This window comes from Pisolithus orientalis (assembly GCF_024613125.1).
Source record: "Pisolithus orientalis strain OTSU chromosome Unknown F5J12scaffold_19, whole genome shotgun sequence".
Taxonomy (NCBI): Eukaryota; Fungi; Basidiomycota; class Agaricomycetes; order Boletales; family Pisolithaceae; genus Pisolithus; species Pisolithus orientalis.
In genome coordinates this window covers 89,156-103,226 of record NW_026260800.1, presented here as the reverse complement: position 1 = coordinate 103,226, position 14,071 = coordinate 89,156, and the positions used below count along the sequence as shown (strand labels likewise).

At 48.6% G+C, this 14,071-nt stretch overlaps 4 protein-coding genes across 4 annotated transcripts; 1 reads left to right on the top strand and 3 right to left on the bottom strand.

The window, feature by feature from the left end:
* Positions 1-319: 319 nt before the first annotated feature.
* Positions 320-1,289, bottom strand: F5J12DRAFT_164107 (uncharacterized protein). Its single transcript, XM_051738192.1, has 4 exons — positions 1,105-1,289; positions 1,017-1,050; positions 761-960; positions 320-712 (listed from the first exon to the last, which is right to left on the bottom strand). Exons 1-4 carry the CDS (start codon positions 1,170-1,172, stop codon positions 376-378), a joined length of 639 nt encoding a protein of 212 aa, XP_051598825.1. The 5' UTR covers positions 1,173-1,289; the 3' UTR covers positions 320-375.
* Positions 1,290-6,532: 5,243 nt separating this feature from the next.
* Positions 6,533-8,965, bottom strand: F5J12DRAFT_838775 (uncharacterized protein). The gene is made up of 16 exons (XM_051746046.1): positions 8,514-8,965; positions 8,447-8,465; positions 8,316-8,394; positions 8,089-8,211; positions 7,948-7,965; positions 7,869-7,894; positions 7,792-7,817; positions 7,698-7,737; positions 7,552-7,572; positions 7,385-7,427; positions 7,234-7,334; positions 7,124-7,183; positions 7,026-7,053; positions 6,906-6,969; positions 6,826-6,850; positions 6,533-6,746 (listed from the first exon to the last, which is right to left on the bottom strand). Exons 1-16 carry the CDS (start codon positions 8,566-8,568, stop codon positions 6,659-6,661), a joined length of 816 nt encoding a protein of 271 aa, XP_051598824.1. The 5' UTR covers positions 8,569-8,965; the 3' UTR covers positions 6,533-6,658.
* A 210-nt stretch (positions 8,966-9,175) lies between these two features.
* F5J12DRAFT_163676 (pali-domain-containing protein) lies at positions 9,176-10,324 on the top strand. Its single transcript, XM_051738189.1, has 6 exons — positions 9,176-9,480; positions 9,546-9,556; positions 9,611-9,660; positions 9,722-9,811; positions 9,869-10,063; positions 10,121-10,324. Exons 1-6 carry the CDS (start codon positions 9,310-9,312, stop codon positions 10,267-10,269), a joined length of 666 nt encoding a protein of 221 aa, XP_051598823.1. The 5' UTR covers positions 9,176-9,309; the 3' UTR covers positions 10,270-10,324.
* Positions 10,325-10,563: 239 nt separating this feature from the next.
* Positions 10,564-13,377, bottom strand: F5J12DRAFT_783623 (uncharacterized protein; the record flags this gene model as incomplete). Its single annotated transcript, XM_051742878.1, has 16 exons — positions 10,564-11,048; positions 11,111-11,172; positions 11,234-11,241; positions 11,299-11,351; positions 11,410-11,450; positions 11,506-11,526; positions 11,587-11,715; positions 11,782-11,786; positions 11,925-11,958; positions 12,149-12,188; positions 12,243-12,379; positions 12,647-12,740; positions 12,901-12,969; positions 13,008-13,131; positions 13,160-13,215; positions 13,323-13,377. 16 exons carry the CDS (start codon positions 13,375-13,377, stop codon positions 10,564-10,566), a joined length of 1,413 nt encoding a protein of 470 aa, XP_051598822.1.
* Between the last annotated feature and the right edge of the window lie 694 nt (positions 13,378-14,071).

The following is a 14,071-nucleotide window of genomic DNA, read 5'->3' as shown; positions in this document are numbered from 1 at the left end:
GGCTTGCCTAGGAGAGACTATCCGTTCGTGGACTCCTCGAAGTGAGTTGTCGTCGATAGGTAGGCAAACCATTTGACATGGGACTACTGATCAAGGTTCAACGCACCATGAGCGCTGAAGTTACAACACAAACAGTTGCAAAATCGACGGAAGCAAAAAAGAACAGGGAAACAGAGAACAAGGCTTGTAAAGCAGGGAGATTGTGTACTAAGAACTTGTGTACACGAGGTAGCATATCATTGACAGTGAAATACAGGTACTAGTGACATGGGAGTAAACATTTATGCCATGTACACAAACTCTGGAAGGCATGAAACATCGAAAGCTATGACTTGCACCTGTCTCTCTGGAACCTTCCTGATCTCCTGGTCTCGTCTATACCCGAGTGCAGGGCTCCAGATTATTAAATAGTTCCTGCATGATGTCCCACGCGATCTCTGATTTCCCGTCAAACAATGTCGTACACATTAATGTACCTCCGTCCACCGTCTCACGTTGCAGTCGTGACATGGATGCTTCAATCCTCTCAGAAGAGAGCCTTACCTCCGAAGCCACACTCGGGACGACGTAAACGGTGTTGTGAGAGAGATCTCTCCGGCACGTACGTCGGAATGCCCCGATGTGCTTTAACAACCGAAGATTATCGTCGTAGGGGTTCAATGCAATGTTATGCATATACAGAATTCCAACTGCCCAGCTCTTCTTCATATCGCTGGACAGATAGGTTATTCACCACACGGAATAAAACACCATGTCTTACTTGGAATCCATCCATCTTTTCAAAGTTGCCTCTGCATCCGAACCATCATCAACGTAAAACGACGGAGTGTCCACGAGGAGGATGTCGTTCGGTATCCCTTCAAAACGGCACCTTACCACATGGACCTCACTAGACTTGTGTTCTCCGCTGACCTTAACGAGGGCGTGAACGTTTGGATTTTGCAACAGGGTGCTCAAAAACTAGAGTGCATCATAGATTTTAATCCAGGATAAGCAATAGCGCAGGCTAATATTACCCAGCTCTTCCCGGAGCCTGAAGGACCTATAATGCTAGTTGCAAGCTCAATGTTACTGCACCATCAGAGATGACAATGCAGCCCTCACAACACTACGATATCCTCCGGCAAAATACTCATTCTACGCTTTTGCAAAAAAAAATCGAAAAGACCCATTTGGCGAGTGATGGGTGCTAGGATTTCGAGAGAGTCGAATGAGAATCAAGTGGAAGACGAAGCCACCCTGGCTGCAATGCAGTGCTTCAAGACATGTACGTGTTCATTCTCCGCGCCAAGTCCAGGTGCCCACAGCCACTGCAAATGCCAGTGGCGTCACTTGTCATACCATACTAGGTTCTGGGTCTGGCGCTGCGAGTGTCGCCTCGGACGCTCGCGAAAGTATCAATAGCTACAGCTATACGAGAAGACCATCGCAAGGACACAAAAACGATGAACAGCGCAAAAACCAATGCACACACCACGTCAGAGGAGGCGTCGAGCGAAATCGCGGGTTTCATTAGGCTTTGGGGCCATCTCCAGCTCTCGTCTCTCTCGGGTCTCCACTTCGTATCAGAGGTATGTGTTTGCGCTCGCCCAAGCAAGAAGTGCAAACGATTATGTTCTTCAGGTTACTACCATGAATGATCCCCATGAACATTACTACATATTCGACGTTCCGGAAGGAAGGTCATGGGGGCGGTTGTAGTTCGATGTGATCTCGCTCCTCAAGCACAATCCTTGAGCCTGAGTGTCTAACAACCGCACGCATTCTCCCAGTGAGGTCCAATCAAGCGGCCCCAGGGCTATTAGCCCTCGTATAAGACTCGCGCGTTCTGGCGTCGGAACGATTTCGGACTTGTCGCAACGGTCGTCGAGTTAGTGATGTCTCACTGGGACGGTTCTCACTCGTGCCTAGCGATGGCGTGATCTCTGATGTACAGAATCGTACCTTGCGCCTCGACAGCCTCTGCACCCCAACAGTGTGGCTTTCGATGCCTATTCGCTCGCCGATGGCCCTCAGCTTCATCTTGGCTTCGAGAAAAATCAGATGCCGTGCGTGAGTTTGATATATTTATTGGCTTGGCTGCGACATATCACTGAAAATACAACAATACCGTGAACGATTCCTGACAGTACAGATAATAATGATTCAAACGGTCCACGAGAAGAATTTGAGAGTAAGGGGAGTGTTTACGCACTTACATCCCCAATCCCCGAAGGAAAATATGGTCTTTCCATCTGCTCGAACGACGCAGGCATTACATAGGAGAGGATGGTTGTGGCACGTTCTGGACACGAAAGTGTCAAGGCAGTGGCGATCTGCGCGACTATATGTGGAGCACACCGGAGTACGAAAAGAATTGCGAAGGAGTGATGCAAGCAGGCATCGTGGAACTAAGACAGTTCCTGCATCAGGCGCTGCTGGAGCGAATTGCGTTACACGAGGTGACCTCGCCAGGTCGACATAGTTTGCGCATCTGCGCAAAGTTGTCCAGCAGTAGGGTCCGCACGAGTGCATCAATCTAATCGGGAATATCAGGCTGTAAGGCGGCACGCAGTCATAGCCGAGTTCAAGAAGGCGTTCTACGCGGACCAGTCTTATTGACGCCTTTACGCCCTTCAGTCACTTAGGCACTCACGACAGGTGAGAACAATCATATATGGAACGGTAAACCCCAAATAATTCCGCGAAATGTTTATTGTGGAAATGCGCGATTTAGACAATTGAATCGCGTTTTCGACATGTTAAAGTGTGCAATTTGGACATTTTGTGTGGGCATTTAGACACGTCATGTTCGCATTTGAGAAACTGTAGAGTCCCGGGCGTATCATGAGTACTATTGGGGTCACACTGGTGTAATATTAAATTTCGCTGCGTGTTGCTTTTGCACGGTCAATATTTGAAATTCTCCTCGTGCCGGAATGCCGGATTTTGTTGATCATCGCCTGCATCATGCCTGAGATACTAACTTGGCCAACCCCTTCAAGCTCAAGTTCAAAGCGCCGAACAGCATCCTTGTGCGGCTGTGGGTCCTCCTACCACATTCCCATCACCTGAGTTCCATTTCAGAGCGTTGAGGGAGGGCTCCCCCCTCGCCGAAGCGAGTTCCCCTCTCAGTAGACTTTGTTGAACCAAGTGTCGATGATATGATATTAATGCCCCCTGAACACGCCAGTCGTTGTCCGCACTCTCACTCAAAACACTAGACGGCTGAAACTACATATAATCTCCACATTTTCCGACATCCAAACAATGACACATCCCCTACATCATCACAGAACTACCCATATGAGGTGGATTCGAGAAACAACTTGGTCACATCTCCAGCAATCAGTCACATTCGACGATGGAACGGACGACGGCATTTAGCACTTGCACGTTTCGGGATTGCACTCGCAGCTGTATCGAGTGAAATATCCTCAGAAAGCCTATTTCTGTGAGATGTAAGCCTCAGTGTGCTTTACCTCTCGCCGCACGTGCAACCACTCATTCCACAGTGGTTGTTGACAAGAACAGCGTTGACCTGCAAGACGGGGGCCAGTGAGTAAAAGTCCACGCACAAAGCTGGTTGATGCCGGGGCTACATACAGATTGCATGGTGCTGATAATATCGGTTGAGTGGGTAATGAACAAATGCCCAATGAAGCTGTTGTGCTGACGACCAACTTTTATATGTATCATACCCCTGTAGATATTGGTATTTGCGGGGCACTCGATCTTTCCGAATTTACCGAATCGGCCGTGAGGCATTTTTTGGAGGCAGGCAGCTTGGGGCAGCCTCCACCAGTCTCCCACCTCTGAGAAATGCGGATTTGGCGACGTAGGCACAATATTGTATTTTGCCCCTAATGAACGGCATTTTATAGACTATACAGGGATTACGAGTTATTACGTATACTCTGGGAGCACGCGATCACGCGGAAGCTGAAGCGCTGACGGGCAGATTTTTAAAGCCACGCACCTCGCGCATTGCAGATTCTTCTGTGTTGACATGGGCAGCCTAAATTTATTTGATTAATTCCGAGTTTGAGCGTTGTGAAAATTTGTAAACACATGCGCCCTAATTGACGTGTCCAACAGATTCTGAACACGCATGCAACAGTATTCGAAATGCATACATATTCTACAGTCTAAAACGTGCCTTCAACAGTTTAAATTACACAGTCAACGGTCCAAAACGCGCATTCGAAAGTCTAAGTCGCGCATCTCCACGCTAAACATTTCGCGGAATTATTTGGAGTTTACCATCCCATAATCATATCTTTACGTGGCGAATTTCTAAATCATGACTTCTGCCGTCATGCAGCGGCTGGGGCATTTTTCGGGCCTGGCTTAGTTTAGGCCCTCACCGTCTGTACACGGGCAGTTATGGTTAGCACTCTCGAAGCGGCCACCACCGACTTCCTGCACGACCGCCACTCAAGTGCAGGTACACCTTCAGAAACCCTCTAACATTACAATAGGTGTATTTGGGTTGCAAACAGGCCTTACCACCAACCCCGATGTCATCCGTTTGCGGTCCGTCCGTAACACCTCCGAGATAGGGCGCCTATGTCTATTGTGAGGTAGTCCGGTCGGGCACGTGGAACTCTGGCAAACACTATTCGTGAGTGCTCGACGATACCATGAAGCGTGGACAGGTACGTCAAAACTCAACGAGGGCTCAGTGAAAGGATATTGATATTGTTGGCTTATGTGAGGAGGATCTGTGGGGCGTATGCCATGAGAATTTGGATTTTAGAGGGCATACACAAGGAGATGCGTGTTTGAAAATAGACGGAACCGAGGACGCATGTATGATGTTTTATGATTTGATAAGGATGAGCCATGCATACGCTGATTGTTAAATGACAGAAGTGAAGCTGGCCTTCAAGTTTTTGCTCCTTGTACCAAGCCATGGGGATACCCGTGGGTTCATGAGAGGGCAGGCCTTCATCCATAGCCTTACTTGACCCGCGGCTAGTTCCGTGGATACCAGATTGTGCGGGGTGTAGTCAGCCGGGTACAAGACGGTGTAATAAATACACTAGTTATGTTAGTAATTCCCGATCTCGATGGGCTCTGCCTGGCCTTTCCCTTTGAACTTCTTGTTTTTGGTGATTGCTGCTGTAGAGCTAGCGCTAGATAGTAGTGATGTATCTCACCAAGTCAAGCTCCCATGGAGACTCCAAGTTGTACTTTGAAGGTCATCCGGTGCTGGAGACGAGTGCCTGAAGTGGTAGTCTTGTAACCGGACACGACTTACCTCACAGATGTGGATGTGTCTGGTCACCAGACTAGTACTGAGATGGCACGCTCTGCATCAACTCAGATGATGCTAAAAACATTATTAGAGTGAACAACAGGTCGGACTTGCTCACAAGGCATATCAGTTGCGCAGCCTCGATGTTCACGTCAATTCCATGATCCTGCTCGCAGCGCCTTTCAGGGATTCCGCCCCGCAGCCCTTCACTTTCGGATCTAGGTCGCAATGAGCGGACATCACGACCCAAATACGAGCCTATGTCCCTGCAATGCTAAGACATCGGCTCACCCCTCCGTCTTGCGAGACGTATAGCCTCAACCGGTGAGCGCGTTCGACGATGAAGAAATCGTTCTATTGATTGACATATAAGATTAAAAGCAAAGTGAGCGGTGGATACTTACTGGCTACGAGGCCCGTGCTGTCGTAGATGCAAGGGAGCTCTGGGATAGGATCATGAGCAGATATCGATTTGATCGTTGGCAAGTACGGGCTGTCATATGGCGACTATGGATGCAGATTTACCCTGACCCGATACAAACTTGGAGACGACTCGGAGGGTAGTCATACACCATACCAGAGGAGAACGGGTACTGTGCTACATATGGTAGCATTGAAATAAATGGTTGCAGGACCGGCGGGACCTACCGATGGAACGACGATCTAGGCCAGCAATATCGAGCTCAATCCCAAAATCCGACGTTTTCCGTAGTAGACGTATTGAACAATGTCATCGAACGTTACCTATGGCCACTTGCGACGTCGGCAATCGCAGAGGTCGTCAAGACTTGAGAATTGGAAGAACATGAATGAAGAGGAAAGGACAAGGACACTGAGAGTCTCCTCCATCACAATACGTACTTCGAAGTTCTCGTGAATGTGGACACTACTGCGCTCACGTTCCGCTGGTGTAGGATACGTCTCGCGAAGCCAAGAGCGAGCGGGGATAATCACGACAACATTCCAACCTACTTTCCGCCGTGTAATGGTAGATACCACGTTGTCTCCTGTATCGATTGTAGGGTGTTGTCATGGTTGCACGACATCGAGGATTGGCTGGTTTGGCTCTGCAGTGGCTTTTACAATCCTCATATCTTCCTATCCTGTTGGAAATGGTGTACAATGCCACGTGTACGCAAAAAATCCACCATTTGAATTCGGGGGCCACTCCTTGTAACCCTCTGTATGATAGTCATCCGCGCACAACTCGACAGGAGACCGGTTGGCGACAAGGAGATGGTCAGAAGCATGCTAAACCTATCTCTCTTCGACAAAGCATGTAAAACACACGAAGTTCGTTTTACTAAATGTACGAGTCCGAAACAGGTCCAGGAAGTCCCACGTCACTTTGAACTCAGGAAGAATGACCATTGGCTGGGGAAACAGATCGGAGGTATGTGCAGTACAAGGTTGGGGGGGTCAATGATTAGTTTGTAGGGTAGGAAGCTGCGATGGAGACGCCGGAACAAATTGTTGCCGATCACGGATAGGCTTCCTTGCATTCAGCCTTTTGTGGTTACACGAATGGGGAAAGCAGAATGGCTAATGTGAGGTCATAATTTGGCGAGACGAAATAGTATGCTCACACAGCTAACATGGAGTTCGAATACGCTGTTGATATAGGGAAAGTCAACTGAAAACAAATACACGAACAAGGAATACAAACTTTTACCCAGCATTGAAACTGGCGCGGCAGTGAAGTATTGTCCAATCAGATCACTCTCATAATACTTCGTAGAGTTCAGTAATGGTCGCCGTGGTTACGACCACACACGAGACAACTCACAAGTACAGACGTTGTAAGGGCACTCGTGCTGACCGCATGCATCCGGGATAAAAGTGGGAATATCAGCCGTTTCCACAACGGTAGAAGGCAGCACTCACAATGTGATCAAACCCATCTGAACGAAGACCAAATTAAATTTTTGAATAGGGTTTTCCCTCCTGGTAAGGGATGAGCGACGATCAGGAGTTAATGTCATTGTGATACATACATCGGACCAAGACCAGCTCCCGGCCGACGGAGACAGAAATATACGCTTGCTGTGATGATGGCATCGCATACTGCACTTGCCAGGGCATTGACTGCCGAGTCCTATTCCATGGCATGCAGAAATATCATAATTCAAATGAATCGTTACACACCGCCGGATTGCTAAAGAAGGTAGCGACGTTGTCACTTTCATAACTGCCGATCCCGAGCATAAGCAGACGGAATTCTCGCGGCTGTCAACTTACGCGTCTTCCACTAGTTACTAAATGTTCGGGGGCAGGGGTCAATGAATTGATGCGAAAAGAAGCATGTAAGTCACATACGGCTACCAAATACTGATCTGATCAATAAAAAGGGAGCAGTATACTGGACGGTGCGGCTCACCCAATTGTGTCAATGCAGCGAAGAGCTTTTCAGCGAGAAAATATCCATATCATCATCTCTGAAGCGCGACGAATGAATGACACTACCACTACACACGTCAACAGCTTATTCCGATCTCCAACTGGAAAGTCCAAGTCTAAAGATATTCGCGAAAGAAAAGTGAGGCACCTCTTACTTATCCAAACCCTGTGGGCATAGAAGCTATTGCGCGGTATTGAGAATAGTACAAGGGGTGAAGGACATATATCAAACCATTGGACAAAGAACGCGATACAGGACTGAAGACGACTCCGATTAGCAGAGTGAGAATTAAGTGATTATATCGCCTTACATTTGTAGCAAAGGCAATCTGGGAAATTAAAGACACTTTCAGCAACATTGCTAACAGCATTACAGTTCTAGAGGGTTGCTACTTACAGTCAAAGCTGAATGGATTGTATCACGTACGAGACAACGCGGTAATAAGGCGGACGTACCAGGTCATCTCGCTCGTGGGAGGATATGCCGTGTTCCATCGATAAATTATCAACAATCGAAAGTAGAAGCATAAAAATGAGAGGGTATTGACGCTGTCCAGAAAACTGTGGGTCGAGAGCTCATGTCGCAGGTACAAGACGTATAAATGACGCGACATACAAGACAAGGAAGACCTTTGAAGGGTCAGCTGACAGACGGCAGGAATAGATGGGGACAACGTACTGCACTTTTGATAATACGCTTGTCCTTCGGGAACGCCACGATGTAGAATAGGCATTGGGATGCTGATACACCATACAAACTAGAAAACGGGTAACCGTCTGGCCAACTGCAACGTCATGTAGCGAACGCACGCTAGCCCAACTGCAAATCCTGTGAACGACACTGTCAGCGAAGGTTGGGTAGAGCAACGATACTTGCCAGCAAAACCGGGCCCCCAATTAGCACCATTATATACTTCCGACTGTGACATCATTCCCCGACTTAAATAACCGAATAAAACAGTGTGAACGTGCTTTGGCAAGTCCTTTGGCTTTTATGTATCGTAGGCCAAGCCGATAGAGACCGACAGGGGTTCCCCGGCGTGGGTACAGCCTGCGCATAATTTCCCAAAGGATCGCCATGAGTGCGACCGGAGGCAATATTGCTTTATGTTACTGACAGTGCTGTGCCAATCTTGTATGTTGGACTGGCACGAGTCCGCATTCTATTTGTTGTGCCAGTCGGGCTTATTGGATTTCAACGAGTGCATATACCTGCCGCGTCGACGGGCGTCCTGTTGAGATCGTGGTTATGGTTTCTCTTCACTCTGTTGTTAGTTTTCGTGAAGGCCTCGACACGCCTTATGTCATCGCGTCGACACCACTGTAAGTGCTATTTATATACCATAATATATTTATCGCAGCAGGTCACTTACACATATACTAGTGGTTTCAAAGATGGTGCAGGTACGGCAGCACGCAGTCAGACAATTGTCTTCGCAATTCTGAGGGTCAGACCAAGGACTAGTGGTGAGGTAGTGCTAGTGGTATCTGCGAATTATGACGTAATGTGTATATCTGCCAGGCTTGTCATTCCCTATTTGGAAGGTGGCGTCACAAGGCTTTGCCTGCAACGGTCCTCGTTCTTCGTCTCCCGTCCTTCGTCGACATCTCTCGTCCTCGAACGCTCACCAGTTGACTGTTACCGTAGCAGATAGTCGATCCCGCTGGTGAACATGGGGCGCGCTTTTTGTATTCCCGCAGTGTTCTTTTTCTTCGCAGCTTTCGTCCTCCTATTCATCGTTTCCGTATCTCTTCCCTACCTGACTGCTATGGATATCACCCGTGTCCATGCAGATGGAAGCACTGAATTGTCTGCTGCAAACGACACGATCAGCCAGCTCAGAGTGAGTACTCTCTTGTTTCACCCCCTCACTTGTCCTTATGGCGGCGTGTTTTTCTCATGCGGTAGTTCGGTATATGGTATGCATTCTCTCTTCTTAACTGTTGGACTGAGGAGCTCATTTTTGCGATCAGGGCATACTGCTACGACCTCACCAATGGAAACAGAGTTTGCAGCACTACAGGTAACTCCTTTTGATTTGGCATAGTCTTCGGTTCCCTTGTTCAGCTTGTTGCAACCGCAAGGTCACGGCTACTCCGTCGTTGTCAACGCTACCAACAATTCGGTGACGATTGGTTCATCGTGGACCCGCGGCCTTGCCGTGCATCCTGTCGGTGCGTTTGTGTATCCGCCCTTCTATGACCTCATCTGATTTGTACCCCGTGATCTAGCGGCGGGAGTAGCGTTCATCGCGTTGCTGCTCGCCCTCTCCCAGCATATCACTGTCACTCTTTTTGCGTCCCTTGTCGGATTTCTTGCTGCTCTCCTGGCGTTCATTGCCTTCATCATTGATGTTGCTCTCTTTGCGTATGTCAAGGATCAAATGGGCAATCTCGGCTTCGGCGGAAGTACCATTACCGGCCCTGGTCAGTACATAATTTTCCTCCTCGAAGCCATCAAATTGTAAGACGAACATTACACAGGTTTCTGGTTGACATTCACCTCGATGATCCTCCTTGTTCTCGGTGGCTGTACCGTTTGCTTTGGTCGCCGGCGTAGAAGGATGGCTAACGCAACCTCCACATCGACCAGCCCCAAGGAGGGATTCTTCAGCAGGTTCAGGCGGAACTAGGAATTGTTCATTCATTTTTATGTGTATGTTCATCGTCTTAAACGAATGGCACGGCAAGAGCTTTATGTGTGACACTTTCATTTCCTTCTTGGGATTCCACGGGTATGAACTATCTCGGATTGAAGCGGAATCCATGCTGGCTACCTCGGACGACGGCTACAGATACACCCTGTACAGTAATGATACAATATCCATGGAATTCACAGCCCTCACCAAGAGTATTGAGTGCGGCATAATCTGGAACAGATATATGTAGTATTTTCATACACCTTCCGAAGTGTATTAGACTAATTCCTAACTCCACATCGGCAGTGCATTTTCCCTGGATATGGCGTGTGAAGGCAAGTGCATCTCCGACGCTCCCTCAGTATCCTCGGTATCGTTGCTGGAATGGTGAGGATCAACAATGACCGTTCGTTGGAATCGAATTGGGACGTCGAGGCCAGCTGCCTTGGTTTGGTCCCTGCCAGCCGTAACATGACAATAATCCCGGTCGTCGGGTGCTATAACGTCATTGGAGGATGAAAACGGGTGATGATGCTGAAAATGAGCAGGCGACGAGGGTGGACGGCTATAATCAACATCATCGATGTTTGATATGTCGTGCAACGTGAGGCCCTTTTGGTCCAGAGGAGACAACCCGGAGGAGTGTGTAGCACGGAGCGGAGTTGGTGGCGTGCGCTGGTGGTGCTGGCTACCTACCACAAAACTGCGGCCTGGGTGCACAACAACGTTGGAGATTCGCGAGACCCCGGATGTCGAGCGCTCCCCTACAAGTTCTACGAGTAGTTTTGTCGATTTAATACCCAACTTGGTGGAGCCTTAGTTGGTATATACTCACCCCGGAGATGAATGAGAATTCGTTGACTCATTATCCAAACGACGGCATATCCGAGCGAAACTCTGATAAAGTCCATACAAGTCAGCGACCGATCTCTGTGTGGTAACACAACACTCTACTCACCCCGTAGACTGCCAAATCGTGGGAGTTACGAATTCCGCATTAAGAACCTAGAAAGAAATGCTCACCTGAGTGGTGAGGTCCAGTTGCCGGTAAAGGATCAAGTTTAATATATTGACGGCTGTGGTGGAGCAGTTAATGCCGCGCACGGCCATTCTCGTAGCCAGCTGGTAACTTACCCGTAAGCACAACAAGGAAGATCAGTCCGTCGTACATCATACTATGCACCGCAGAAAATTGAACTTGTCCCAAGGAACGGCGCGAACAGCACTTACACACGGACCAAAAACGAAAATCTATGTAACAGAATTCAGCATCATTTCATCAAAGAGGTATAGAAAATAAAATAAACTCACTTTCCACTATACGTCTTATACCGAACTAGGTGGATGGTCGAGAGCACGAGCGCCATGAGGTCGTAAATCATCGCGACAAGGTAGAACACCCACGTCAGGGGATGTGCACCGGAGACCCCCGAGACGCAACTACCAGGTGAGAGAGGATTAGAGCACATTGAGTTTGTTAGCAGAAAATAAATGAGATCGACCCACTTTCCCTGTATGCCAACCGTAAGGTTCGTAAGTCAGATTTGAATGTGGTGTAACGAGAAGACCTACGCCGACTACCTGGGCTGAGAAAGATGTAGCTTAGATGAGTTAATGATAGAGTATCAGTCTCGAGCGTTGGGACTTACAAGTTCGACGGTATAAATCAAAGAACCATTCGAGCTACCATAACTAATCAGTCACCTGGACTCGAAGGACAGTTAGAGCCACAGATCTTACCTGCCACTGTGATACAGAAGTATACAAGGAGGAACAAGCCCAACTGTTTGTTCCTCCCAGCGATGTTAAATGTCCTGTGAGGTAGACGTCTTGAGTACAGCCATAACAACGCAATTATGAGAAATAAGTTCACCTGACTCCCAGGATTGCCTGTGAAACAGAAGCCTGCAAATCTGGAAAAACATATCAGGACCAGAGCCGGTCAGTTAAGCGTGATGCCAGCAAACCTTTGAAAATGGGAGGTACGAAGTAAAACCGCCGACACGACTCCTCTGTGAAGGAGGTCGCAAAGAATCCATAGTTGCTCGTGACCATGACCAAAATACTGGTATATCTGGAGCAGAAGAGCGTCCCGTCATAATCTCTGTCAAAACCCGGTTGAGTGACAGCTCACTTATTACCTACCGAATCAGGATGAATAGAATACACGCAAGACTGCGCAGGATCAACTTTCATGGGGAGCTAACAAACGGCGGGGACGTTACTATACCTCATGCGAAAGAAACTGCGCTGGCTGCGATACACACGGTATTCGATCGGTAGGGTAATTATATAACTGCAAGTGATTTGAATCACACGAGGATGGACGTCACCTCCATGATAACGTAAAAAGCTATGATTTAACACTCACTCATAAAATGCAAAGGCCATAGATGCGACGCGAATATATCCTTCCGCTCTGGAGGCATCGTCGCCCAGCACGGCATCGATGATCGTGACCATAGCTACCGATCTCCCGTTTCTGGATCAGGGACACGAAATTGGGTATCGTGATGGCCAGGACAGCACTCGGTGATGATGATGGCCTAGTACTACTAATCGACGAACAGCATCAAAGATTAGAAAGGTTTTGTGCGGAGTAAAAGGAAGGTAGAAAGAACGTACGAAGAGGAATTCGGAATGCGAGCGTGCTATTTTCTTTGCAGCCACGAAATTCTTCGGTTTCAGGCAGGCCTATCAAATTAGAACGAGTGAATGTCCTCGGAAACTACTAAGGAGCTGCGGGAAGTGCGCGAGGACGAGAGGATGCGACGAAGTCTTGGAGGCAAAAGGAAGGCAAACCTCAATGTCCCATACCACGACAACGGGGGAAGCAGGCGGGGCGCTGGCTATGTTCTTATAACATAGATTGGTGTGCGCTGACATTTCCCCCGACGCGTAATGATATTATTGGGTCGCCTGATGTTCCTGTGACCAGCCCTGACAAGTCCCAAGTTAGTACATGAGGTGTGATATGTTACCATTCAGCGACCTGATCTGTCGGGCGCCCGAATCTCCTCATTTCCTCGCTACATACTACTTCTCACATTTTTGCGCTTGCCGTTCCTGATCGAGCCCTGGAGGCTCCTTCCCCGCGCACATGGTCAGAATCGTTTTCGGTGGTAATAAGTCCATAATGACAACTCACAATTTTCAACAGATGGCAGGAGATGGTAGGTCGGTAAAAACTCCGCGTGACGCTCTGCATGCCATCTTAAGCCCACCAGGTTATCGAGGGCATGGTAAAGTAGGGTAAAGTTCCATCCGCAGCATTTACACATCTGAAGGCCACCGCAAGATCGTTGTTCCGCCTAGATGACTCGGTAGGCGCAAGCTTCGGTGGCACAGAGGGGTAGGTGGAGCTGATGGGCTCTGATGGGGCGTCGAGGCGTCCGTATAAGTACATCCCGTACTTGTCTCCCGGTGTCCGCGTCCGCCATCCTTGCCTGGACACTTCTGGACGCTAGCGACCGTATCACCCACCGCAACAGCCACAAAGCTTCGATGATATCGTCCTGAGTAGAAATGTACCTGGACTCTCCTGCACCAATACGAAGCAAATAGGTCAACATGTCTCAGAAAATTTACCTGCCACCTTTCATTTTGGCGCTTGACGGGTTCCGTCGGCCGTCAAGCTTCAACACTCATCTAGAAGTGACACGTCATACAATCGCGCTCTGGTACCTTCAACGTCCGGTTCACCGGGCGGATTACCAAAGAGCGATGATATGATGCGGCCGGGGGTGTGGCAGGCTGTATGGACCCCAAGATCGACGCGCATAAAACTGAGGTCCAT